The 25,276-nt window shown below is 44.3% G+C and overlaps 1 protein-coding gene across 4 annotated transcripts in view; it reads right to left on the bottom strand.

Annotated features, from left to right (window-relative positions):
* The window catches only part of SMAD9 (SMAD family member 9), a 44,683-nt gene extending 20,742 nt beyond the window's left edge, over positions 1-23,941 (bottom strand). For 2 of the 4 annotated variants that reach the window (XM_071552576.1, XM_071552604.1), the window contains exons 1-3: positions 23,666-23,941; positions 8,945-9,570; positions 2,115-2,372 (exon numbers count right to left, since the gene is read on the bottom strand). In XM_071552576.1, the coding sequence (XP_071408677.1) occupies positions 2,115-2,372; positions 8,945-9,356 (670 nt within the window). In that variant the 5' untranslated portion in view covers positions 9,357-9,570; positions 23,666-23,941. Of the gene's footprint in view, positions 1-2,114; positions 2,373-8,944; positions 9,571-17,065; positions 17,145-23,292; positions 23,481-23,665 lie in introns of those variants that run through there. The other 2 variants (XM_071552585.1, XM_071552594.1) reach the window with 2 other exon arrangements.
* Between the last annotated feature and the right edge of the window lie 1,335 nt (positions 23,942-25,276).

Genomic DNA, 25,276 nt, shown 5'->3' with positions numbered 1-25,276 from the left:
TTGCTTTAGATACCCTTCCATCCCTCATTGTTACACAGGCAAATTGTGCTTATCAGCATGCCATGTGCTGTGATATACTGAAGCTCAGGTTGAGCCACTTCCATTTTTAAGTAGCTTTGCAAGGTTCCAAGTTCGGTTAAATGCAAGAGTCAGAGTAATTACATAGTTGGAATGGGCCTGATTTACCTGTCAGGACCGGCTCCACTGAACCTAGCTTGGTTACTGAGAGGTGAAAGGAAAAATACAGAAGAAGACAAACAAGTCTTACTACTTGATGAAATGTTTAAATGTTGCTAAATATGATTTAATCTGAAATATAGATCTAAAGAAGAAATTCATGAAGTCACATTCAATGAAGGGACAGGGAAGGAAAAACATCACACTGTGTTGAAAGTATACAGCTTAAAAGGAAGTTCAAATACTACAAATACCTTGTAAAAATAAACTTCTTGCACTTAAAATTAAAATAGGCATATCATTAAGGACATGAATTTAAATACTTTGCAGTTGAGACACTAAAATCTTAAGTTACAAGATTCTGATCTGAATTCGTCTTTGTGGGAAAAGCTGAGATCATGTAAACTATTTAAAAGTTAAAGTTCAGAAGTGAATCTGAAGCATGTTTTGATATTATATCTAGCTTTCAGCTGTGTTGCATTAAGAGCAAAATGGTAGTTAAATTTTCAGATTATTGGAGTGGTACTAAGTAAGGAGTTCACAACACAAACCATCTGAGTGACTTAACCTTTCCAACCTCAGAACTGTGGAACACATTCCAAGGTCATAGGAATGTGCCTTGTGGCTTTCCCAAGTGTTGGGCCAGATTGTTAAACACCTTAGTTTCCTGAAAGATACAGTCATTGGGATTACCATACATTCAAAAATATTTCTGCTCACCAATTTCCCCATTTTATCCTGTCTCTCTTGATGGAGTTTTTAAAGGTACCTACCCTTATGTCCCAGTTCAGCAGCCAGGACCAGCTTATCACTGTGGGTGTAACTAAAACTGTGTATGCTACACCCTCTATATAATTTCTCATGATCTGTCAACAATGGACCATTTGCAGCAGCTGCCCAGGGCACACCTGACCCCTCAGGCTACAAGCTGGGTGTTAAAGAACCCTGTGAGATAGGGAATTCTTCCTGTCTTCAATCCAGTGACTCAGCTGTGATAACTCCCCTTCAGAGACCATTAGCACCTTCACACCCAGCTTGAGGGGTCATGTCTGCTAAGGGGCTATGGGGGACTGGAGCAATAGGGAGTTGCAATGACCTAGACCATCAAAAATTCCAAAAATATCCCATGATCCACAGAGTTAAATCCCCCATTGTGAAACTCCTTGACCTGGGGGAAGTATTGGTCATTCCCATCTGAATCTGAGCATACATAATCCTCAGGTTTTGGGGACTGGGGTACCACTTGTTGGATCCAGAGGACCAGAACCTCGACAGGACTGCGACTGCCACTCTCGACCAGACTGTGACCATCATTATCATCAACAGGTTTTCCTTTCCTTTTACATTGGACTCAGGGGGACCATGTGGGGCTCAGTAAAGGGGCTAATGAGCAGCATTCTGTTCGTGCACCAGGGTGCTGGGTTATACATCTGGGTATGGTAGGTTAAAACTCACTTTTTTCTCTGTATCATTTTATTATTGTAATCTTTTTAAGTAACTTGTAACTCTGCCTTGTAATCTCTCTTGAGTTGTGTTCACTTCTCCTGCCAGCTTAACTTTAAACCAGCACACCTGACCATCTTAGGTCCCTAACTTGGGTCTTGCAAGTGCTCTTTTCCATAAATTGTATCAGAAGCTTGGATGGGAAGCTTTAGTCAGGAAGTGGTGTGGCACACCTGCTTTTCTCCTCAACTTTCCTAATCATGAAATCTCATCCAGGCACTTCTAGGAGTGGGATGAGTACAATTCTTAGTCCCTTTAGCATCTGTGAGAAGGACTGGGAGACAATACACAAGAGACAGTCACAAGTCATCTCTGTTCAACAGTTCAATTTGTAGCTACAGCCCGGGAAGAGCATATAGAATTGTCACCTGAGCCCAAGCCCTGGCAAAGAACCTTGACTGCCTCAGTCAGGATGTCTAAAATCTCATTCTTACCTGTGAGCTGATAGGGACTTCCTGGTCCAGAAGAGCTTTCTGGCGAGTTGGGGTAGCTGATGCTGTTAGGCGACTGGGAGAACATGTGGCTGGGTGATGATGGAAAAGGGGTGCATGGAGGGTGCTGGAAAGAATCAGGATAGGTGGCATTGTGTGGCATCAGTGGCTCGCTGTGCAGAGAAGTGTTTCGAAATTTGGCGAGGAGGCTGAGGTGAGGGTTAAACTCGCTGTGTCTTGGAACGAGTACAGGAGGTAGGACTGAAAATAAAACCAGCAACAGAAATAAAATTATTAAAAGTGCATTCTTGAAAGTATATCCCTTTGTTAGTTAAAAAGAGGCATATTCCATGCTGCCCAAAAACTGCTGTCTATATACAAGTCATTGAAGGGCAAGAAACCTATTCAAAACCAAGAATCAAAAGCTGATTCTTGGGACCTTTTTTGCTCCAAATTTGCAGCCAGTTACAGCAGTTCCACATGGAAAACGTGGAATCCTGACTTGAGCAAGGTACCACAAAACTCACAGATACAGCATGAGTAAACAGCCCTCTTACAGAAATGCAAGTGGCACATCTCTCCCTCTCAGAATTATTTATTCTTGCCTTCTTTAAAGACTGAACATGTCAGGAGTTTGCTCATCATTATCACCAGGGATGTACTAAATTCACAGCCAAGTTTAATGACAATTAATAGTGCTCTGCAACACACTGCATATTTTACTACCAGTGTGCCATAGGTGGGCAAAAGGAAATACAGACCTGAAGCTAGATACCAGATTTTAAATGTTCTCAGGCAGCCAGCCAGACAGTGGGATCTTTAAAAGGAAGTATAAATGGCAATTTGAGTATTGCAGCAATATCAATTTAGATCTTGAAATATAGTTAGAAAAGATCTAGCATAACAAAGCATATGTCAAGGGTTGGTATTTGACACATGAAAAATGCAAGTCAGAAAATTGAAATCCAAATTAACCAATGTAAAAATTGGTCTAGTAGAAGATACAGTTCTCTCTACAAATTTACTTCACTTACCTTGCACACTGTCAGTGCTGTTAACAGCATTGCTCCTTTGAGAAACCCAAAGTTGACTCAACTTACTTTGGATTCTGACATATGATGAGCAAGACCAAAACTGGAATAAAAACACTTTAAAAATCCCAACTAGCAAGTTATCTACGAGGATGCAGTCCCTAGGCTGGAACACAGAGAGTCATGCTAAATAGTTCTGCATATAAGAGTTCAATGTGAGGCTTTAATTGGGTCCCCCATAGTCCTTGGGGGGAGAACAGCACCCACAACAGGCGATTCATGTAGCCCAAGATTTCTCTATTAGTTACTAGCTCATATAGTGTCTAACTATCCTAATTAAGGTAGGGAGAATGAATCCCCAGTTGCTATCTTGAAGATCTAAAAGCCACCAGAAGAGACAAGGAGGCAATTTGAGTTATTGTGACAAGGATGAATTGTGCTAACACTGGGGACAATTCAACAGGTTTGTATTGATTGACCTAGTGTCCAGAGTTTCTATGGCCTAAAAGCCAGGAGCATGTAATCTTTCAGTCTATCCTTAATAGTTTGTAGAAACAAATAGCAATGTGCACTTTTGGTTTTAAATGCTGAGGGGAATACATGGTTTGAATGTATTTTAACATATTGCTTGGACCCAAAAGCTCTGCTGAGGTAAGGCAAACTCTTATTAGGTAGGTTAGCTAACACCTTTTAATTACAGCAAACTCTCATTTATCCAGCTTAATGGAAGTATGGAATAATTGCTATAAGGCAAATAATGTATAGATAATGCAAACCATGTGCACAAGAGGCTGCAGGAACATTCTCCTTGAAATGCACATCAGTTGCTTAGAGAGCTGGGGCAGTTCTCATGCATGGTAACAACAACAGGTTTACAGCTTCTTGCTTGCTGTAGTACTATGCTGCAGCTGGGGCAGGATTAAACCATGCATCTGCCCACCCACTGGCAGGTACCATTTGGGAATTTGTCAGTCACCCATGAATTGAAGAACTGAGCCCTAAAACCATACAAAAGACTGGACTGATGTCAAGGAGTTCATTGCAGAAGTTATCCTCTTGCCTGGGTGGAAACACAGGCACTGGGTTACCTGTTAAGAGACTGGATATAGACCCTTCTCTGGGCCAGTGCAATTCTAGTTAGCTTCTGACCAGGACAAGGATGGTGCTTTGGAGACCACTTTCTTTCCTTTTGGATCTGATATGCCCCTATCTGTGGTGTGAAGATTCTGCTGCCACTTTCTGAAGTCTTTGGTAGAGAAAGGTGTTTCTGCTTCTTTACTATTTTTTTAGTTTTATGGATTTCCTAGGCTCTCCACATAGGACTTGTACAGCAATACAAGGATTCACATCTTAGCCACATGGATCTCTTCATAGCCAGTGGAGAGAAACAGACTGTTACTGCTAAGTTCATCTGCTATATACTGGGACAAGACCAGTACCACCAGTGCAGATGTGGTTTTGGTGAACTAGATCCGTCCCATCCCACGCTCTTGCAAGCAGCCCCAGGCTGTGAGCTGTTGATGCTCCTGGAGTTTTCCTCTGCTGCTCCATGAAACTGGTACAATGCTTGCCAGGCCTGCTGCTGCTCAGCCAGTTCTGATCAGCAGCCTTAGAAAATGGGGAGCTGTTGACCCCTTTGCACCCAGCAGAGGTGCTGAGCCAGGCACAGCTGTGCTATAGCAGTCACTACAGCTGTGGTTTAGAAAAGCCAGTGCTGAGGGGTGGGCACCTCATTATGTGCACCACTGCTAAGGAAACTGCTTTCTTCAGACCTGGAATAACTCAACATAACTCCTTCTCTAAATGAAAGTTGAGAATCTGGATGTGTGCACAGCCCTTGCCAGGGAAAGCCTCTGATTTGCCTTCACTGAGTCAGCAAGAAGAATTTTCAAGCCTTGAACTCCTTCCCAGCTCTGACCAGGGTATTCTTTATTTCTGCTCTGCTGTACAGTTTTTGCCACCTCACTCAATCTTTCCACTGACTGTTCTGTGACTGCCTAGAGGGCTAAAGCCTCTGTGGTGGTGAGGAATTCAGAGATTTTATTGTTTGTGGCTAAGAGTACCCCTGAGGACCTTGTTCTCCTTGTTCTTTTAGTAAGATGCCGCTCTCCAGGGCTCAACCACTCTGAAGGAAGTGTGACCAGAGGCACAAAACTGATTAACTGAGTGTATTTGGACCTGTCTTCCCTCATAAACTACTTCCACTTTCTCCACTCAGTGGGGTCCTTTTCTTCTTCCTGCTTCTTCACCAAGAGCCAGAGGTGGATCCTTCCTTTTATGCATGCTCCAGTGTTGATGATCTTTGTTCAACTGAAGAGAAATATGGTCATGTCCCAAGTCCTGCTACTGCCTTTCATGCACAAGGCTTTCTCCTATTCCCTCTAGCTTCAATAGTTCTTTCTGTAAACCTGGCCGTGCCCAGAGCCTATGACTTAAGATACTCACAAGCAAATTATCTGCCTCAGTTTAATCCCAGGTACAACATCCACACTGCAATTTCTCACACCGGTCCATCTCGGCACAATTTGCTACCTTTGGAGATCTACTCTCTGGTGAGATCCACCTACTCCCCATGCTCACAACCATTCCTAAACACCAAACACATGGCCAACAGTGAGATCATCAGGTGGTCTTCCACCTAGGAAGCTATCACATCTTAGTCCCACTTGGGCTTGATGAAAGCAATCAGTTAGACTAGGTCAAAAATTAATTTAGGCTCCTGCTGTCTACAGCAATGGTACACCCTCAAATTTGCAATATCTACACATGAATGATCTCATATAAAAATAACAGGGTACATGTTTAGGCAGCTTCCATATTTTTCTGAAACTGCAGCTTCTCCTGACAACAAACTATTCAGACTTCTGACTCGCTCTTTGAAGAAAACAGTGAAAGCAGAAGTAGAGCATAACCACCATACCCACCTCCTTCAGGCTAGGTGGCCTAACTCCTATCTGCAGTGGAATGTTGCACAGAGGAACTACTTTCTGCTTTTTTCTAACTGTCACCTGCTACTCAGCAGACCTGAGAAGAAATCTGGGACACCGGTAGCAGCAATAGAAGCTATGCATAATCTGTGCAGTGTTGGTCAGCATAACTTAAAATATGGCTGGGCAGCTTCAGGACAGAGCAGAGGCAATGAAACCCCTGAATCTTCGACCAGAGTTTAGAGCTGCTCTCTAGTAATAGAGGTCAGAGATCTGCTAGGCTATCCAAAAAAGGATGAGGTCCTCCCATCTTTGACACAGCTCATTCATTCTGGACAAAAGTCAACACATCTGGCCACAGAGTGGTTGACTCAGCAAGAAAGACTGCAGTGATTCAAAGTGATCCCCAAAAGGATGAACATTTGTATGAAAATAATGCTGGCATGTGGATTATAAAAAAAAATGCAGTGTTGACTTATTCTGTAGGTGGATTCTTTAGCTCCAGAGGATGAAACTCAGAGAATCTCATATAAACCTAAAATCACCAACAGCAAAAATGTAGATTTCCTGTAGTTAAAAGAGGACTATTGTTCTAAAGAGATTGGCATCTAGATCAACTTCTCCCAGCCTTTTCTGTGATGATCTCACTGCTACCACTTTCTCATGATGATAATTTCTTCACTTGCCTCACCAACACCTCCTTGCAACGCTGCTTTCTAACTGCAGCTGTCTTACACCACTCATAGCGGTGCAAGTTATCTCTCCTGCAGCTGTCCCTGCACACCCAAGAAGGCTGTACTCTTTGCTCTGCATCATCTTTAGAGGGGAGGTGTGTCACATGTAAGCTTCAGCTCTTTCTTGTTGCCCCTTGTAGCTTCTCACCAGCCTAGGACAGCTGAAATGCTGCTTCAGAGTCATAGGGGTGAATATAACAACCTGAGAACAATTCCTGGTCATGTGGAGAACTGGCACAACACAGCTTGCATCCTCATGGCTGCACTCCCTTTACCTCCAAGACAAGGCGGTCAAGTCCAAGTGCCCAAAGTCCCTCCTGTGGGCTAAGCCCTGCAGCCCTGAGACTCATGAGTCCACAACAGTCAAGGCTGCTCCTGGGATCACGCTATCAATTCAGCAACACCTAGATCTGTACCTTGTCTCCTTGTTCACTAGCAGAGACGTAGCCAGTCTGCTGCACAGACGAATGATAGAGACATGTTCACAGTTGAAACCTTCTGAGTTTCAGGGTCAAACAACAAGTAGTGGCAGCCATTTAGCAGCTGATGGACTATTCCAGTACTAGCATTTGTTAGTTGGCACTGAACAGATGAGAAGACCAGGGCTGAAAACAGCACTGTGGGCTGCTGACAGTTACTGCACTGAGGACACTCTATTAACTACACAGGTGTTACAACAAAAGAAATGAAAACACACTAAAGATGGCAGCCTTCAAACAGAAGGATACACAAAATGGTGTATTTTATGAGCATGTTTTCTTAGGCTATTGAAGACTTTATTTTAGTAAGGCAGGAGGTCAGCTCTTTCCACTGAAATCTGTTGACAACAAGCAGCACTCAGTGTAGCTGTAAAACTTAAAAGTTGTGAAAATGTTTACAGCAGTTCTGGTACAACTTCACAGCAACAGTTCTGCTGCAGTGGAAGGACTATCAGAGGAGGAAGAAGCCTCTGTTGTTTAGCAAATGTTCACAAATGTCTTTCCCTTATTTCATCTGTGTGAAAAGAAGCATCCCACAGTTCACCTATCTGAGCGTAGTGTCACCTCAGAGTAAAGTTCATGCCAGACAAAGAGTAACCACGAAATAATAAGTATACACTTACCAACAGTATCCATTAGTAAATTAAATTACTGTGATTTTTGGCAGCAAGGGAGAGAGCTAGGTTAGACATTAGAAATAATTTTGAACTGTAAGAATAGCAAAGCAATAGATTCACTTTCCTGGGGAGGCTGTAGAACCTATATTACATGGGATTTTTAGAGATCATTAGAAAAAAATCCATCAGGAACATACCTGGTAATTTGGTTTGGTTTGGTAGTCTGGGCAGATGAAAACAGGATGACTTCTCATGATCTCTGTCAGCCCTGCTTTCTAACATCCCTAAGAAGTCAACACTGAACACTAGGATTTTTTAACAGCTGTATCATTGACATAAAGCCCAATTAATGACCCTTCAGGGAGGTAAAGAGTTTTTAGTGCTGAGCAAGTCCAGTATAAAAAGGATCATCAGGGAAAAATTTCGAAGTTTTATGAGAACTTGGGGGATTTACTTCACATAAACTCTCCACTTAAGTAAGTAAATGCCACTTAAGGCAGGCCACCAGGCATTCTAGGAAGAATTAACTGACCTGGTTTCATATCCACTGCATAATATGCCATCTTACTGCAACTCTTATCTTCAAGGAGCGAGCTAGTGTTTCCTGTAGGTTAATGAATCGATTGTCGATTTTCAGACAATGGGACATAAATCTTACCAGGGTGACAAGTCTGGGCTGGTGCCTAAACTTCATGCAAGTAGACACCCATTCACACTAGGTGGATTCAGCACTATGTCCATGGAGAGAAAGCTGCTTTCAGCACCCTGGACAAGATCTAGGTGCCCTCGGTGGTCTGATTGGATGCAGACCCCACCGGACAAGGGGCTCCTTACTCCTTCCTTAATCCTGGCTGCCAGAGCTATGGTGCCACAGGGCAGGGTAAGACCCAGAGCTATAATGCCCCAGGGCACAAAAAGACTGTCCATTAGATGGAGCCTGCTTTTTTCACGTTGCAGAGCACAATTCATAGGAAGCACCAAGACTAGACTAGCCAGAGCAAGAGCTAATAGAGAGGTGTGAACCATTTGCAGATGGCATAATTACCTGGGGTTTCCACCCGCCGATAATGGTAGGGGTTAATGCACACTTCTTTCTGTTTTGAGCCAAATGGGAATTCACAACATTCCAGTGGTTTCAACTCGTGGTGAGATTGCAGATCAGGCCAGCGCCACACTCTGCAATATATGACGTGGGGAAGCCCCTTGCGGTGAGACACCTGCAGCCGCCCATCCAAGGAACGTGGGATCGTGACACATTTACTGGGCTGACCGGGGCAGCTCAGAGCCCTCTCCAGTTCTTCCATGGCACCTTTTTTCTTCTTTAGCTTCTTCACCAAGGAATCAACAGCTTTTTCTGCCCACTTTTCTTCTTCATCTCCTTGTTTCCAGCCCAGCAGCCTTTTCACTGCAGGGCTGGTGAAGGAGAACAAGGAACTGATAGGGGTGCTGGAGTGCATAAGAAGCAGAGATAACACACAAGTGCCAATGGAAGCACAAATTGCTCTCCTGCCTTGCAAGGCTTGCACGGAGTTTCCACAGTATTGAGATGGACACTTTCTTCAAGGAAAGGTTCTTCCACACATATGTTTTTGTAGTCTTAGGCACTGGTTACAAGTAGTCCAGCAGGGTGAGTCTCAGAACTTCCAAACATCAAGTAACTGCTGGTGAAGCCTGGAACAGCAACAGAATATGTAGTTAGGCTTCACACACTATTTTCATTGTTCCTTCAATAAAATATTTTGAAAGAAATTACTCAAAATGTGTAGTTAATTTTCAATGGTTTTCTCTTTGGTTTTTGATGTTTATTTTGGGTTCAAGCCTCTCCTCCCCATTACCCTCCCCACTCACTTTAGAGTTGGACGATGAAAATCATTAACCATCCAGTGACTTCAACTGTGTTTAGAGTTTAATGCACCAGGCAAATGGTTGCAGGACTAGGGTTGTATGTACTACAAAAGAAAATGCACGTCTTTTTATATGCTGGTAGCTGTAGGTTCAGGTCAAGCATCTTCTATGAAATTAAATCTGTAATATCAGATTGTATGGAAGCAAAGAGTAGAATACTGTTCTGACTTCACAGACCCTCATAGTTCACAGACTATTCTGAGTTGGAAGGGACCCACAAGGATCATCGAGTCCAACTCTTAAGTCAATGGCTCATATAGGGGATTGAACCCACAACTTTGGCATTATTACAACCAAGTTTTAACCAACTCAACTCCCTCTCTGCAACTCCAATCTCACTGTACTGTCAAGAGCTGTACAATATTAACAGATTTCATTTAGGGCCTTTGAAAGATCTATTAGTATTCTCTAAGCTTATTTATATTTTCTCCCATGGAAAAGAAAAACCTTGTTTGCCTAAACAGTCTCTTTCTCTCCAACAATTCACAGCTTTCTGGATCCAAATCACAGACTTTTGGACACAGTTTGTGCTGGATGGATCCTGAGTTATTTTTGCTAGGGGTTGCTACATCTGACAAAGTCCAACACAAAGAGTGTAGCTCTTGAGGATTTTTACTTTTTTCTTTTTTTTTTTCCTTCATGTAGCTGAAGCCAGCCTAATTTTAGCTGTAAGTGACATATTTCCCCTGACTGGAACTCTGAGGAAAAATGTCCTCGTATGTCAAGCTATTTACTGCTTTAAATATACTTCATGAATCCCCTGTGCATAGTGAGTCCAAAGGACTGAACTATCCAGAGGGCACTTAAACCGGGAGAGGTGGGCAGCTTCTAAATGGATACCTCTAGAAAAGCAGCTCCATGACTGCCCTGGTCCACCCTTGCAGACCTGGCCCCAGTAAGGGTCTGCTCATAGTCCTTAGCACTAATAAGCAGACACTGAGGAGACAGATGTTGCCCAGTGCTGTGAGCACATGTTATTCTGGAATTTCTTTAAATGTACCTTTCTTGTAATAGTTCAAAGGCCACCTGGGAACATCGTGGGTGGGCACAGGTACAACACATTGATACGGAAGACCAATCCCAAAGTTTCTTGGCATAGTCTGATACTCTTAGCACCACATAGCTCTGGAGCATGCTGCAGAGTAATCATACATAGCTCAGGGCTATCAGAGCCTCTTAGACAAGCTGAGGACCAAGGACTGCCTAGAGCTGATTTTCTTTTTCCTAGCTATTCTGTTTTGTTCTCATGCCCATACCTCTGCCCCACTGTATTACCCTCTAAGATGCCCAGTACTCTGAGAAAGGCAGATACATGGAAACATAATAAGCTTTTTTCCTTCTTCCACAACAGCAGCAATGATGAGGGCAGGGGCTCAAATTCCCCAAAGCCTTCCACTGCACTAAGAAGATGGAAGCACTTGGTCCCATAAAAAAGAAACCATAAAAGCAACTCCTTGTTCCATGTCACAAGCCCCAGCAGCAGTTGCTATTCCCCAAGAGATTAATATTCCAAGCACCAGTGAACAGGAGGCTGCATGAAAATATGCACAGAGGGACTACAAAACTAGAAGGCAGAGCAGGCACACCTTGCTTCAGGCACTCACCATGGCATTGAGCTCTGGCTTCTGCAATTTCTACTTTATCAATCTGTGTGTGTATTCATTTGTCCTCAACTGTCAAGAGAGGTCCTTGACAGAGCACAGCAGAAACCCCCTCACTCATGTGATCGATTCCATGGAACTGCACAAACTCATCCCACCACACAAAGAGAAGCTTCAGATTCCAGATTTTTTCCCTGCTCTATATTAGTAAAAATCCAGTGACTGGGAGTATTTAATTGGATAGCTGCTAATGCCTCTAAGTCAAAACCAAAGTCTATTCCAAAAACTTATAGGGTACATGCGAGAATGAGGTAAATCCATAATGATTTATCACAGGAAAGAAACCTCAAGCTGTTTCTAAAGTATAATATAGATAAAATATAGGCAGGTTTCAGGCTTTGCAGGAGCGGGCTCAGCCTACAGAGCCCAGCACCAGCCCAACTAAACATTCTGTGCAGTGTAGTTGTCTGTACCTTGCTGCCCTAGTGAGAACCTGTGGAGGATCCACCACTACACTGCTGTCATTGCTTGGTGGCACCAAACTCCATCTCATGTAGAAAATGAAAAAACATGCCGGGATTGTTGTGGATCAACCCTGAAAGCAGCAACAGGAAGCAAAGAAAGCCTGGGAAGAAAGCCCACTGTACCAGCAGCAGTGTAGAAGTCTCTGCTCCAGTCTGAGAGGCAACATGGCTCACACTCCTTATCTAAGGGGGTCTCCTGGGCATTGGCATGAGTAAACAACTGCTTCTGATAAGTTAATGCAACATTACAATCATCAGATATGAAAACATACATGTTCACATAAAGTATTGTCCCAAGATTTCTTTTCCATTTTGACCAAGGTTTTAAATAAACACATTAATCTTGTTCAGTCAAATTAAATAACTCAGTAGTGACATCAGTATGAGTCTGAGCACTATTGTTGCTAGTGGGAGAGTTGCCAAGACTATGTGTATAAAAGCAAAATCCGTGCTTTTCAGACCATGTGATGTAGTCTCAGATAAGTACATTGCACAATTTCCTACTGTGCTATCCCCAGTTTCTTCTAAAATCTTTTGCCCCCCAAATACAACTGACATATAAAATGGTATTAAATAAACAGCTCTCAAGTAATATTATTATCAGAGCATCCTAGTTTAATGTCATTAAATTACACAATACTGCATGCTATTCAGCAGACTAAGTCCTGTGTTGCTACGCTTAGATTCTCCATTATGAAATACCTAGGCAGCCACTCTGCTCCAAGGCTGAAACAACAGAGATGTCAATTCACAATTTAATTTTAATAGTCTTTCAGGAAAGCAGTTACTTAAGCTGTATGCCTTTGGTAACAGGCAACTTGCCTGTCCAGGTGGAAACTTCCAATGTTGAAATGTTTCAAAATCATGCTTGATGTATTTTCTGTGCTCATGATCCATTGTGCTTCTTGATGCTCATCTCTTTAGGGTGGCAGCAGGGAGGGAAGTGTTACAGCTTTAATCCATATTGTAAAGCCATAGAATGACAGTAGTTCTGGTCTGGTCACCTCTATCTCCCTCAGTGACAGCACGATGTGCCATTGTTAGCATGAGTCAGGCATCATTCAGGTACATTCCTAACACAATTCCCTCCTCTGGAACTATAAGGAAGGCTTTGTCTGTCTGCCAGCTAAGTGACTTGTCAACACAAGGTATGGTCAGTCTTCCATGCCATAAATCTTTATTCCACCACTGAGTTTAGCCTAAGGACTTAAGTTGGGTTAGGGAAGAGACAGAAGTGAGCATGGACCCACTCTTTCATTTCTCTGGCCTGCAGGAGCAGGTGGGACTGAAAATGTGTCAGCCCAATTCACTGGCTCCATTCTCCCTAAACACAGGGTGCCTACCTTAGCTGCAGAACACTAGTGGTGGGAAACATTTCTATGCACTGGAACTTGATTACCTATAGCATGTTATTACCCCAGCATCTGGAATACCTTTGGTCTGTGCTGGTAGCACATTCTTGTGTGTAGTTCAAGAGTTAGCAGGGAACAGGAGTCACTCCTAATAAATCTGGATAGAGCCACCCTGTTTTGGAGGATGAGACAACCATTGCAGGGAAGTAAACATCAAGGCCAGGAAGAGTAGAAGACATCATTTTCCTAGTGTCTAAACTAAACCTCTCCAGACACAGCTTCATACCATTCTCTCAGGCTGAGGGAATTTGGCTCACACAGGCACAGCAGGGAAATTGTACCAGTCCTTGCTACATTTCACCCTACGTTTTCTACAGAAGTCAAAAAGGAAAAACTGCATGGATGCTCACAAAAACAGACTTGAAACACAGCTGTATAAAAAATGTCCATCCTCCCTCAAAAGCATATCCATGTATGTGTGTGTAAGCACAGGCGCATACAGATGTGTGTATGCTCTTGGTGTTGTAATAAAGCTTCAGGGTGCTGCCTCCCCTCAAAGTGCTTGTCTGGGCTAACTGTGCAGTGAGAGGCAGAGAGGCATGGCTATCTGTCTCGAAAATGGCTGACATCATCAGTCTTGGTGTCACTGCAACAGCTAAGTAAGGCCACAGAGGGAGATTTCTCAGAGGGTCGTCTAGACATAAGCTGTGCAGTTCCTGGAGATACACATGGCTGAAAAATGGAGTAGTGAGACAATTATAGCTGAAGTCTGCTGCTGGGTGACTGAATCACAACAGAATTGGAAGGGAGAGAATTATTTCAGTTAATCAATGTAAAGAGGAATGCTGTGAACATGCGCTTCAGTTATTTTCTTTTAGTTATTTTCACCTAGCACTGATTCAGTTACTTCTACCTACTGTGAAAGAGAGAAGCATGCAAGTTTTCTTCATGTAACTGAGTCTTGACATGTTGTCAAATGTGCTCAGATGGCAGCACACACCCAGGGCTGGCAAAGAGCCTCTTGGGTTACATCAGCTCTGCCACTTGCTATGGGGATCTTCCACACATCAGCAGGGGAAAGGGCTTTAAAATAAATACAGAAATAAATAAACTAACTAACTAACTGAAGTGTATACAAATAGTTGGGCCTCAAATGGGTGAGGAACCTCACCAACTTTGCCTTGGGCCTCATGTACCAACATTTTTGGGGTTTTTTTGCAGGCACAGAAGCTCAGAGCTAGGCAGGAGAGGTTTCATGTGCACATTCACTCCAGAAGAGCGGTAAAGAAGAGAATATGCCTGAGATGCACAGTCCAGTAACTAACTCATGTCTTGGGAACGGTAGACACATGTTACTCTTGGTACATGTAAATCACTTGAAAAGACTCATGTTCCACTCATGGCACCCACAACATGATTTGGGATTCCCTGAGGCTTCTTGTTGTGCTTGAGACCTGCCAGACAAGGGTGCTGTTATGAACCTATCTGAAACCACTGTCTTTGACACCAAAGAAAATCCAGTGAATGAATTATTCATTACAATGTTACTGACTTCTTCCACAACCATGGAACCTGACACCCAGGTTTTTAATTAAATGGGATGTAAAGAAGGTTGTCCTTTTTGTTTAAATTAGGAAACTAAATTTCTTCTTGGTTTGACCCTGGTCTGCTTCAATAGAAAACAGCTGCAACAATAGGAGGTAGAGTGCTTGGGACTTAAATTTATCCATGTTTCTCACAGCCCTGGCAACATCTCACTGTTTATTTCTATACACTTAAACGAATAATGCTAACTTCTGAAACGGATTTTCTTGACTCTTTTTAAAGTTTGTTCAGAAAACCCTTCTACAATGAACTTTATGTGAAGGCATCAATATCAAAGAGAAAATCTCACAGCACCTCATGCCTCTCTGGCCACTTATTTAGCTCGTGGAGCTTTCACCTGAACTCACTGCCTATCAAAGAAAGCAAGGAAAAAATTTGATGCTAGTGCCTAAAAATCTGTGACATCCAAACAATTTCTCTGAACTTGTATAATCACTCAAATATTACCTCATCTACTCAGCATTGTTTAGCTTCTCTTGATAGGAATAACACATTCTCACTTGATATAAAGAAGGAAAGTTTCAGGTATATAAACTGCACACCTTAGCACAGTTACATGCACTTTCATTGGCCAAACACTTGTGGAAGTGTTTAAGAGGCATACATTTTGTCACAAAAGAAAATTAAGTGCTGAGGTCACTTTTGGCATGCCCACGATGCCCAACTAGAAAGAAGGGATGTACCAGTTCCTGTGGTGGGACCGCTCTGGGTGAACACATTGACAGATGTTTCATGAAAGCTTTGTTATTGTGATGTAAGATGGGAAGAACAGAGAGGCGTGGACATGGTAACAGTATGCCCATGTGCAAAAGGATTTTGCAGGCAGGATGGGGCAATCTGTCTTTCACATCCACTTGAAGAAACAGGGAGAACATATTAATAGGATAGATACATGTTAGGACAGCTGCTGCTGGGTGTCTGTGAGCGCATATTACACAGCTTGCTTCAAGAATAACTTAGAGAGGATGGAGGGACTGGAAAAGCCCTTGAGATGAGTCTTTATGACCCTACAAACCCTACTATGACCAAGAAAAAGAGGCTGTCTGTTCAGGTGCAGCACTAGGCTAACATGGCTACACTGGCTTTGGCCCTATGGCTACTTGCATCCAGCTGCTGAGGGTAAACCCAGCCCAGAGGGCTGGATGTTCTCACTGATTTCTGCCTTCAAAAATCTCCCACAATATTTGAAGGAATCCCACAAAATTACCACAACCAAAGCCTGTGCAAAACCATTAAACCAGACCCATTTATCGCTATGATCTCCCTTTGACTGCACTTCCTTCCTTGATATTAATTCTTAAAGGAAACCAGTGACTGTGATGTTTATAAGGAGAGAACCGCACTGTGTTCCCTGGCTGGGCCACACTGAAGTTTCTAAGATGCAATCCCACAGGGACATGTCCTTTTCTCTGCCTCACACCCCGCTCCCTGCAGGCAGTAGGAAGATGCCCCTTTCTCAGCTGCCTTCTTCCAGCAGAGCTGAAGGGTAAGGAGCACACATGCCATGGACAAGTTCTGAGGATGTATCTGAGGGAGAAGTCAGCAGGCATTGGGGTGATGGGAAGGTGCATCAACCTGCTCTGGGAAGCCAAAAATGTCTTCTCATGGCTCTAGTTATCCCCATTTTATAGTCAGTCAGTCCTGCATTCCTCACATGCCCACCATTCCCAGAGAAACTGTAGCAAAGCCCATTGGTGTTTCTAAAAATGGAATGGTTAGAAATGCGCAAAAAATAGAATTCCTGCTTTTAAAATAAAAAAAATTGTCTCTAATACAATGCATACAGACAAATGCCTCCTCAACAAACACTTCACAAAGGAAGAAGGGGACTTGAAAAGAATTTCAGCTTCAGTGCTGGCCTAAAGTTTATATCCACACTAATCAGATCCTGCAATCCTCGTTATCAATCACTGCCTTTCTTGGAGTCATTCCCAAATACCCATTTTAGGAAAAGGCTTTGCTTAGAGTTAGATGTTAAGAATGTTGTGAATAAGGGTACATCTAAAGAACAATTACTTCACTGAGGATGTGGCACTCTAGTCTGCTGGGAACCTATTAGTGTATTAAACTGGTAGAGGAAAACACACTTCTGAAGCTGTTTGTGTGTTTATGGTGCACACAGGGAAGAAGGATAAAGCAAATGTTCTCCTCGTGTTGCATGGTAGCACATCTCACCTACCTCAGAGGAGACCTGAGGGCCAGCTCGGTGAGCACCATGTCGAATACCTTCCTTTCCTGGGCGAATACACAGAACTGGAGGCTGGCTCTCACTGGCAGATCTGCGAGGTCTGATCCCAGCAATGAAACCTGGTGCCAGGTTCTTTCCACACAAGAACTGCAACCTTGTGTTTTTGCGATCAGCTGCCTAGTTGTGCCAGGAATCTAAAGTCACAGAGTCAGAATTAACCTGTGGCACTGGGCGTTAGCTGTGGAGTTTCCTGTCTCAAGCACCCCACGCTGACGGAGCACCCAGAGCCATGCTCCTGGCTGTAGACTGGAACAGACACTCCCTGCCTAACACCCAAGATCCCAGAGAGAGACACATCGGGGAGGTCTGCCTGAAGGGTTACTTAGTTATGGTCTTAACACAGCAGACATCTTTTGCAGACAATTTATCATTACACAGCTCGGTAAGTGAAACAGAGATCGATAGATCATATGGATCATCAATAAAAATACTCAAAAGTGCTTTCCCTCTGGTTGGCAGCAGACCTGGATAGGGAGCCACAAGGCCACCTCTCCTTTCCAGGTAAGACAGCCTGGCCAACTGCATATGGGGGAGATAGGTTTCACACACAAAAGACTTTCCATATACATCATGTTAGCAGTTTTCCATGGAATCACATTAGCATTTCATTGTGTTCAAACCATATCACATTCAAATCTGTTTTTCCTAAAAGGCTTTCATTGTGCATCACTGTGGGAAATTGCTAATGCAATAAGATTGACATATAGGTTCTCCTGCATGAACATCCGCAGTAATCTGTGCTAATAGAGCCCTCAGTGGCTTGTGAAACCCTGCCGGGGGCGGAGGGGAGCGGGGGAGGAGGAAAGGTGGAGCATCGACAGGGCTTACATCTTGGAGAACTGCAACAAATGAGAGTGTGGAGGACAGGTAAACACTAACATTAGTGTAAATTATCCATGTAAAGATCCAATTCAGTGGCAGGGATTGCCTTGGAAAGGGACCAATGCTCACAAGCAACAGCACTGAGACATTTTCTATGAAAAAAATATGTGGATATGGTTGAACTTTCTATAGAAGTTATTTCACAACAACAGCTGAAGATGTGGGTGCTCAGATACTCCAAACCAGAACACTTGTTTATGAGATTCAACAGGGTTCATATGCCTACATTTGAGCCTAGGAGTGTAAAACAAGGGCTGGATTCTCTTCAGCATGTAAGATGACAAGTCACGTTAATGTCCAGCTTCAGAAAACACTGAGCAAAAGGCATAAATCAGGCCCTCAAGTCTTTAAAAAAAAGGTATCGCTCTTTTGTGATTGCAAGGAATAACCCCTCTCTCCAAGGCTGTTTCTCCCCTTCCTCTCCCCTCCTAGAACTCAGCCCTGCCCCATGTAGCCCCTACAGTCTAAGGGTCCCAAGAAGGCCACCACCAAGAAGCCTGAGGCAGTCCTATAGGACCTGCAGAAGGGCAGGCAGGGGAGTCACAGGCTGCAGCCTCCCACAGGATTGGATTTTGGTTTCTCTACACTAGACATCTCTGTGAAGGCCTCATGCCCTGTGTGAAGTAATTAAAGATTTGTTGATGAGAGAGATAAATTAGCTACCTCATATATGCTGCAGGGTAAGAAACTGCACATTGGCAGCTGGGCCAGAGTAATTTAACAGAGACAAGTAGGTTTGGATAGGCAAGACCAGCAAGTAACCATAAGAGAGTCTTGAAAAGCCACATGAACTGCTTGTGCCTTTGGTCAGCTCTCTGTCTACTAGTGTGGGATCACCTTCTGCTACAGGCTTCTGGATGAATGCCTTTTCCTCAGGTGCCTTGATTTCTGCATCTGTCTTACAGGCACCCTGCCAGGGATGTCTTTATAAAGCACTATGAACTCTTCTGAATGAGGAATGCTGCAGAGGAATGCTTAAAAAAATTTAAAAAGAGAGAAAAAAAGGGTTTTTTGTTAAGGAAAGGCACAACAAGAAAACATACACAAAAAAAAAGATTAAGCATTGTTGGAATGTATTGACCTCATCAGCAGGATTATTCATGTTATAAAGGATCTTCAGTATGGGGAGCTTTGCTGTTTGCAGATACCACCTTCTGGAAAGGGTCCCTCCATCACCAGCTCCTGCCTGCTGTTCTGCACAGCACAGCTGTGTGACCGAGCACACCACCAGACCGAACAAACACAGAACCACCTTTATCAAGAAATGGCCAATCTGGCTCCTATTGTAGCCAGGTAATGAGGGTGAAAGGAAGCCTGAAGCAGAACAAACTGTAATGGCCCAGGGGGCTGTTAATTTTCTTTCCTCTTCATTTCTCTCTTTTAATGGACAGTGAGTTTGAGGCCAGTAATTCTGGGGAACTCTGGATATGAGGAACATTTTCAAAGACTATAGAAAAAATAGGCACATAGAGACCAGAACAGGAGGTGTTTCAGAAAGAAAAGCAAAAGATACAGGATTTTGGCAGGGGTCATGCTGATTGGGAGCAGAATGTAGGTGGGAGAAAATAGCTTGTTGGGAAACTGAAGGTTGCAGTATCAAGCTGGAAGGTTGCCACAGTGTGGACTAATGCTTTGGCAGCTGCGAACAAAAGGAAGGAGAAATGTAAGAAGCAACATGAAGAAAAAGTGTCAAGAGATATCTGGAAGTAAGAAGACTTGTGAGGAAACAGAAGAGGCAAAGATGATGGTAAGTTTGGCAGAGGAGATGATGATGATGCTACTGACAAGAAAAGAGTGGGAAGGAAATAAGTTCTGGAGAGAAGGATGTGGGAAAGATAAGCCATTGCTCCTCCTAATCAGAACCACACCTCAATCTTCATGCTGCCTCAGAAAAACAGAAGTCAATTATCAGATTTTCTTCTATTCTTTTTAATATATTAGTGACTGCATGAATTGGGAAATCTCCGCTGTATGTCCACCTCCACCGTGTCCTTGCTGTGTCCTTGTCCAGAGGAGCTGAACCTCAACGTGAACTGCTCAACCTGACATCTAAGATGTTACAAAAGTTCATGCAGAAATCTGCAAGTGGTCCTGTAGCACAATCTGCCTAAAAATCGCAAGTATGTGCAAAAAATTTAGGCAGATAATGTTTCACCTGCTTTGATTTAAATGCAAACATGTATTAGTCAGGATCATAGTCTGGACTCTGATCCTGCAATCTATTAGATCCATTCATCTGCAAAAGCACAGTAAGGTTTTTAGCTGCTATAATAAATACCAAGGGCCCAAGACTCTTTAAGTCATCTCTCCACCTGTACAAATTCCCGCAGTATTAACCATTCAAATATTATAGACAAATTATAAGCTAGGAAATAATTTGGGATATTTTTGAAAAATTAGTTTTATTGTACACTATTTAGAGTCTAATGCTTCCTTACAACCAATGTTCTCCAAGACAGTAATAGGACTGCAATGATTATTTCAAATTGTCATTGTTATTGCTATCTTTTGCTGTTTATGTACCATAACACTAATGATTCTTTATACCTGCCTGTAGCAGGAAATCAGGCAGTCTAACATAACAACCTTTCCTATGTATGTTTTTGCTGTGTTGTTTTCAGTTGAAGTATTTATGATGGGTTGTCTTTTTTTTTCTTCCCCAGCCCTGTAATTATTATTTGTAAAGGGTATATTGCACAGCAAATGGGATCTCTGTACACTGTCACTGCATTTTTTGCAGCAGACAAATTATATAGAGCATATATATGTATTTGTCCTCTGGCTCCCCTTATTCTTTTAAGTTTCTTTGCGAGAGGGTGCCTAGTACTGCTGATGCCAGAATTCCTGTTAGTATCAGCACTGGTGATAAACTCTAGCTAGTGTTTTGGTTAGAGGTCACTTGTAATTAGTAGTCATTGTCCTTTGAATTTAACAATGGAAAAATAAAACTTTATAGCGACAGATTTGCCTGGCCATGGAAATTACAGCACTTTAGTATTCAGGGGGGATTATTACATGACACACTATCTCCCAGGCTGATAACAGCAGATAACAAAGGATTCAAATGTGAGATGTAGAAAGTCTGTAAAAGAATAAAAGCAGAGAAAGGAGGATTAACTGTCCAGATGTTATGTGATACATTATACTGACACTTCTACACTCCTGTTTTAGTAAGCTGGGCCTCCTCTTGTACCCACTGAAGGCAAGATGGGGCACTACCACCAGTTTCTGTGGGGACAACTTTCTAACCTGAGGTGCTACCTAGTTCCTCTACACATGTCCCTACATTCTGCAGATATTGGGCACATATGTTCATGACTCCTAGTTTTGGGCAAGTGAGTTAATAAAATACTGATATTCAACTTTTTCACAAAGTTGTGCAGTTAACAGCCTTGTGCATATTTGTTCAATTGCTGAAGGTAAATAAAATCTTGTATCTCCACCTTGTATCAATTGACAAATCCTGATATGGTGTGATTTACAAATTGGTAAATCTCACAATTGCATATAACATATGGATATGATAAGGATTAATGATAAAATACACTTGACCCTTATTCCAATAATTTTTGCAGAATTACTGTTTATCAGCTTAAGTGTGAGTTAACCAAGTGAAGAAAAAAAGGTTTCTAATTCATTACAAACGACAGACAAGAATGGGAACTACTGCCAAACTCAGTAAATACAAGATATCCTTCTTGATACAACTGACTTTAAATGTATTTTTGGGCATGTTTATTTTAGCTACTAAGTCAAATTAACGCAATATTTAAAAAAAACCAACAAACAAACCACAAACCTCCTCAGCCTCTGCTTTAAAATCTAACAGGAAGCAAAGATGATCCAGACAGACACTGGTACTCATCAAATCCGAAAGAAGGGAGTTGTCTGGCTGGATTAAAACAGATGAGGTTTGTTTGAGTGATGACATTTGTCCTACCATTGCTGAGGGGAAGAATTTTGCAGCACTTTGTTCACCTTCTGCTCTTGAAGATGAGATTAGTCCTACTGCACAAATACTTGCACATATAGAGAGGCACACTTCCACACATCCAAGATGCAGAGTACTGAAACTTGCATTATCTGCAGTGTCCTTCCCAAACCACCAAAAACTTGAATACATTCCCAACCTATGCACATCATTTCCCATTTCTGCCAAGGGAGAGCTAATTCACTGAATAGTTGATCATTCTAGGCTGAATTTTTTTTCACTAATTTATAAAAAGCAAGTAATTAAGAGTGTGCATGTGCGTGTGTACATGCACACGCATGCATGTGTGTGTGATTTATTTTTATTCCCACTAACGCCTCTTTAAAGGCAGACCTGGCTAGCATCAAATAAATTTACCCATAAAATCAAAGAAGGAAAACACAAAGTTACCACACAATATCCGAATTGTTACAAATGAGCCGAACCCTGGATTCCCTCCACTTAATGCTGCCTGGGCACAGAGATAAAATTACAATTATTTATAATTTGCCATATCGAAGACTATTGTTTTTGGAAGTGTTGGTAACTTGCTAACATATAACGTTTTAACTTAGGAGCCAAAACCAAAACAATAACCCGCAAAACCAAACCAAACCACCACCACCACCAAAAAGTAAATTAAAAAACCCAAACAAAAAATCCCCACAAATAAAAAACGCAAAAACCCCTCAAACCCCAGCAACAAAACAGTCAGCGTCACCGCTCGTAGCTGGAATAAAAAAACCAAATCCCAGTAATTCTGCTCCGTTTTGCCCGGGAGCGTGTCCAGGAGCGGGATTTCTTGAAAAGAAAATAACATCTGAAAGAAAAGTATTTTCAAACGTGTCATGCGGTGCTCTGTTGTTTCTTTTCTTTTTTCCCTCTCCTACTTAAACGAGAAGGAAAGAAATCCTGACAGCGCGAAGACTTGTCAGCGCTTAGCCATCCATAAAAATGTTTTTCCCCGCGCTCCTCCTTTTCGCTCGCCGTCCTGGCGTCGGTCTGTCTCATCTCGCTGCTCCGCGGCCCCAGCCCCCGCCCGCGCACCGCCCCAGCCCAGCGGGGCCGGGGCCGCCAGCCGGGGGGACAAGCCCGGGGCGCCGCCGCGGCTGCCCCTGCGGGCGCACGGGGAGATGCCGCGGCCACCGTCGCCGCCCCGGGACTCGCCACCGCCCGGCACCGCCCGGGGAAGGATGCGGGGCAGCCTCGGCGCGAAGTTTGGGGCAACGGTGGCGGGACTGTGCCCCGTGCCGCCTGCTACCTCCTCCGCCCTTGCCGGGACGCAGCCGGGAGCCCCGGCTCTTACCTGCCGCCGGGTGCGGGCTGGGGTCTCGGCGCGCCGCGGGCGGGAGCGGGGCTGCAGCTGCGCGGCGGCGGCGGGGCCAGGGCGCAGCGGCAGCGGCAGCAGCAGCCCCGGCCGGCGTCAGTCAGGCGGGAGCCGCCAGGCTGTATTAGAGCGCCGGGCTGGACCGTGGCCAGCAGCGCCGCGGCCGCTGGCCCGCCCCTGCGCCCCCCCGCCCCTGCGCCCCCCCGGCCGCGCCGCCCCCCACACACCCACCCGTGCACATTCGCACACACGCACTGCTGCCGCGCTTACACACACGCTCACACCCTCGCACACACACCGCGCACCTCCCGGCACTCTCACCCCCCGCACGCCGCCCCCTCCCCGGGCTCACCCCTCCGCAGGCGCCGCGTTCTGCCCCTCCGGCACGCGGGCACGGCCACCCCGTCACAGCCTTCACCGCAAAGCACAGTCGTGCTCCCCGCGACGCCGAACCCGCCCTTCACACACAGAAACACACACACACACACGGACAGACACACGCGCACACAGACACACGCACGCAACAGACACACAGAGACACGCATGCACAGACAGACACACGTGCACACAAACACACAGAGACATGCACACACAGAGACACGCACACAGACAGACACACGCGCACACAGACACACAGACAAGCACGCACACACACACGCACACACCCGCTTTCCCTCGTCCCCAGCCCAGCGCCCCGCGGGAGCGCACCCGCCCGAGGCGCCGCTACTTCTCCTCCCGCGGCCCCGATCCCTGCCCTGTCCTGCCCGGGGCTGTGTGGGGCCGAGGCGAGTTTCTAAGGGACCACTGGGCCGCCCTGGGCCAGAGCCTCCTCCCGGTGCCCCCGCAGCTGGCCCTTCTCCGTGGCCGTTCTCGCAAGCCTCCGAGTCCCGAGGATGAACACGGCGGTCGAGCGGGGCGTGGGGCAACTTCACCTCCGTCCTGCGTCGCTCCGGGTGCTGCTGACTCGGCCTGTGGGGATAGGGGGCAAATCCCGGCTGTGGGGAGAGACTTGAACATTGTCTCTCTGGAGCGGTTGGAAAGCACAGTTCCAGAGGGGTTCGGGAGCCAGGCTGCACCTTCCCACACTGGGTTCTGTAGGAATCCCATCATTTCACAGCACTGGTCAGAGAACAGCAAACTGCAACTGGTATGGGCAGCAGATGCATCTTCTGCTCCAGAGATTACCTATTAAACCCTCATATTAGTTGGGAGTAACCATGTCTTGCTATGTAGTGTATTGTATTAGCTGGAACAGGGAAGGGCTGAAAGAGAAATATCAGGGAAGTCAAGTGGCTTCAAGGACACTAGACATAAAAGCTGCTTAGAAACTGGGGCTCCAGGCAGTGCTAGGAACAGGCACCGGCAGTGGCTGCATTGAGGGGTTCCAGTTAAATTGCACTGAGCCTTTTGAGGTCAATCAATAAATATGATTAAAGATACCATCCTGCTGACATTTTCACCAAAATTTTTTTACATTGTAAACATGACAGCAAAGCTAATGTTGTTTGAGTAGACATCAAAAAGCCACAATGGAATTACAGCTCCACAGCGCGAATTTATCGAAGCATGCGCCTGTGAGGATTGTGGTGCAATAAGGAGATACAATGTAATGCCCCAAAATAACTTTGTTTCCCACTTTGGCCTGAAACATCTTAAAATACCAGCAGCTTCCCCACTGCTGTCTGGCTTCTATAGGAAACTTCTGGACAGATGAGTGGCAGAAGAGATGCTGTTATTTATAAATCATTGTAAACATTAATAAGGTGCCAGTCATACATTCTAACTCGACATGATTTTAGATTTTACATCCATAATGCTGTTTATTTTTAACTGAAGACATCATACTGTAAACGCTCTATACATGGATAGTTAGGGTGGCTTGGCTGAGGTGTGGTGTGTAACTTAGTGAGGTATGGCTTTCACACCCAGGTTCTGCTGGGTCTCACTCCATCTCCTTCAGGTG

This window comes from Pithys albifrons, chromosome 1 (assembly GCF_047495875.1).
Source record: "Pithys albifrons albifrons isolate INPA30051 chromosome 1, PitAlb_v1, whole genome shotgun sequence".
Taxonomy (NCBI): domain Eukaryota; kingdom Metazoa; phylum Chordata; class Aves; order Passeriformes; family Thamnophilidae; genus Pithys; species Pithys albifrons.
The sequence above is the reverse complement of the archived record's forward strand: the minus strand, read 5'-3'. Positions and strand labels throughout refer to the sequence as shown.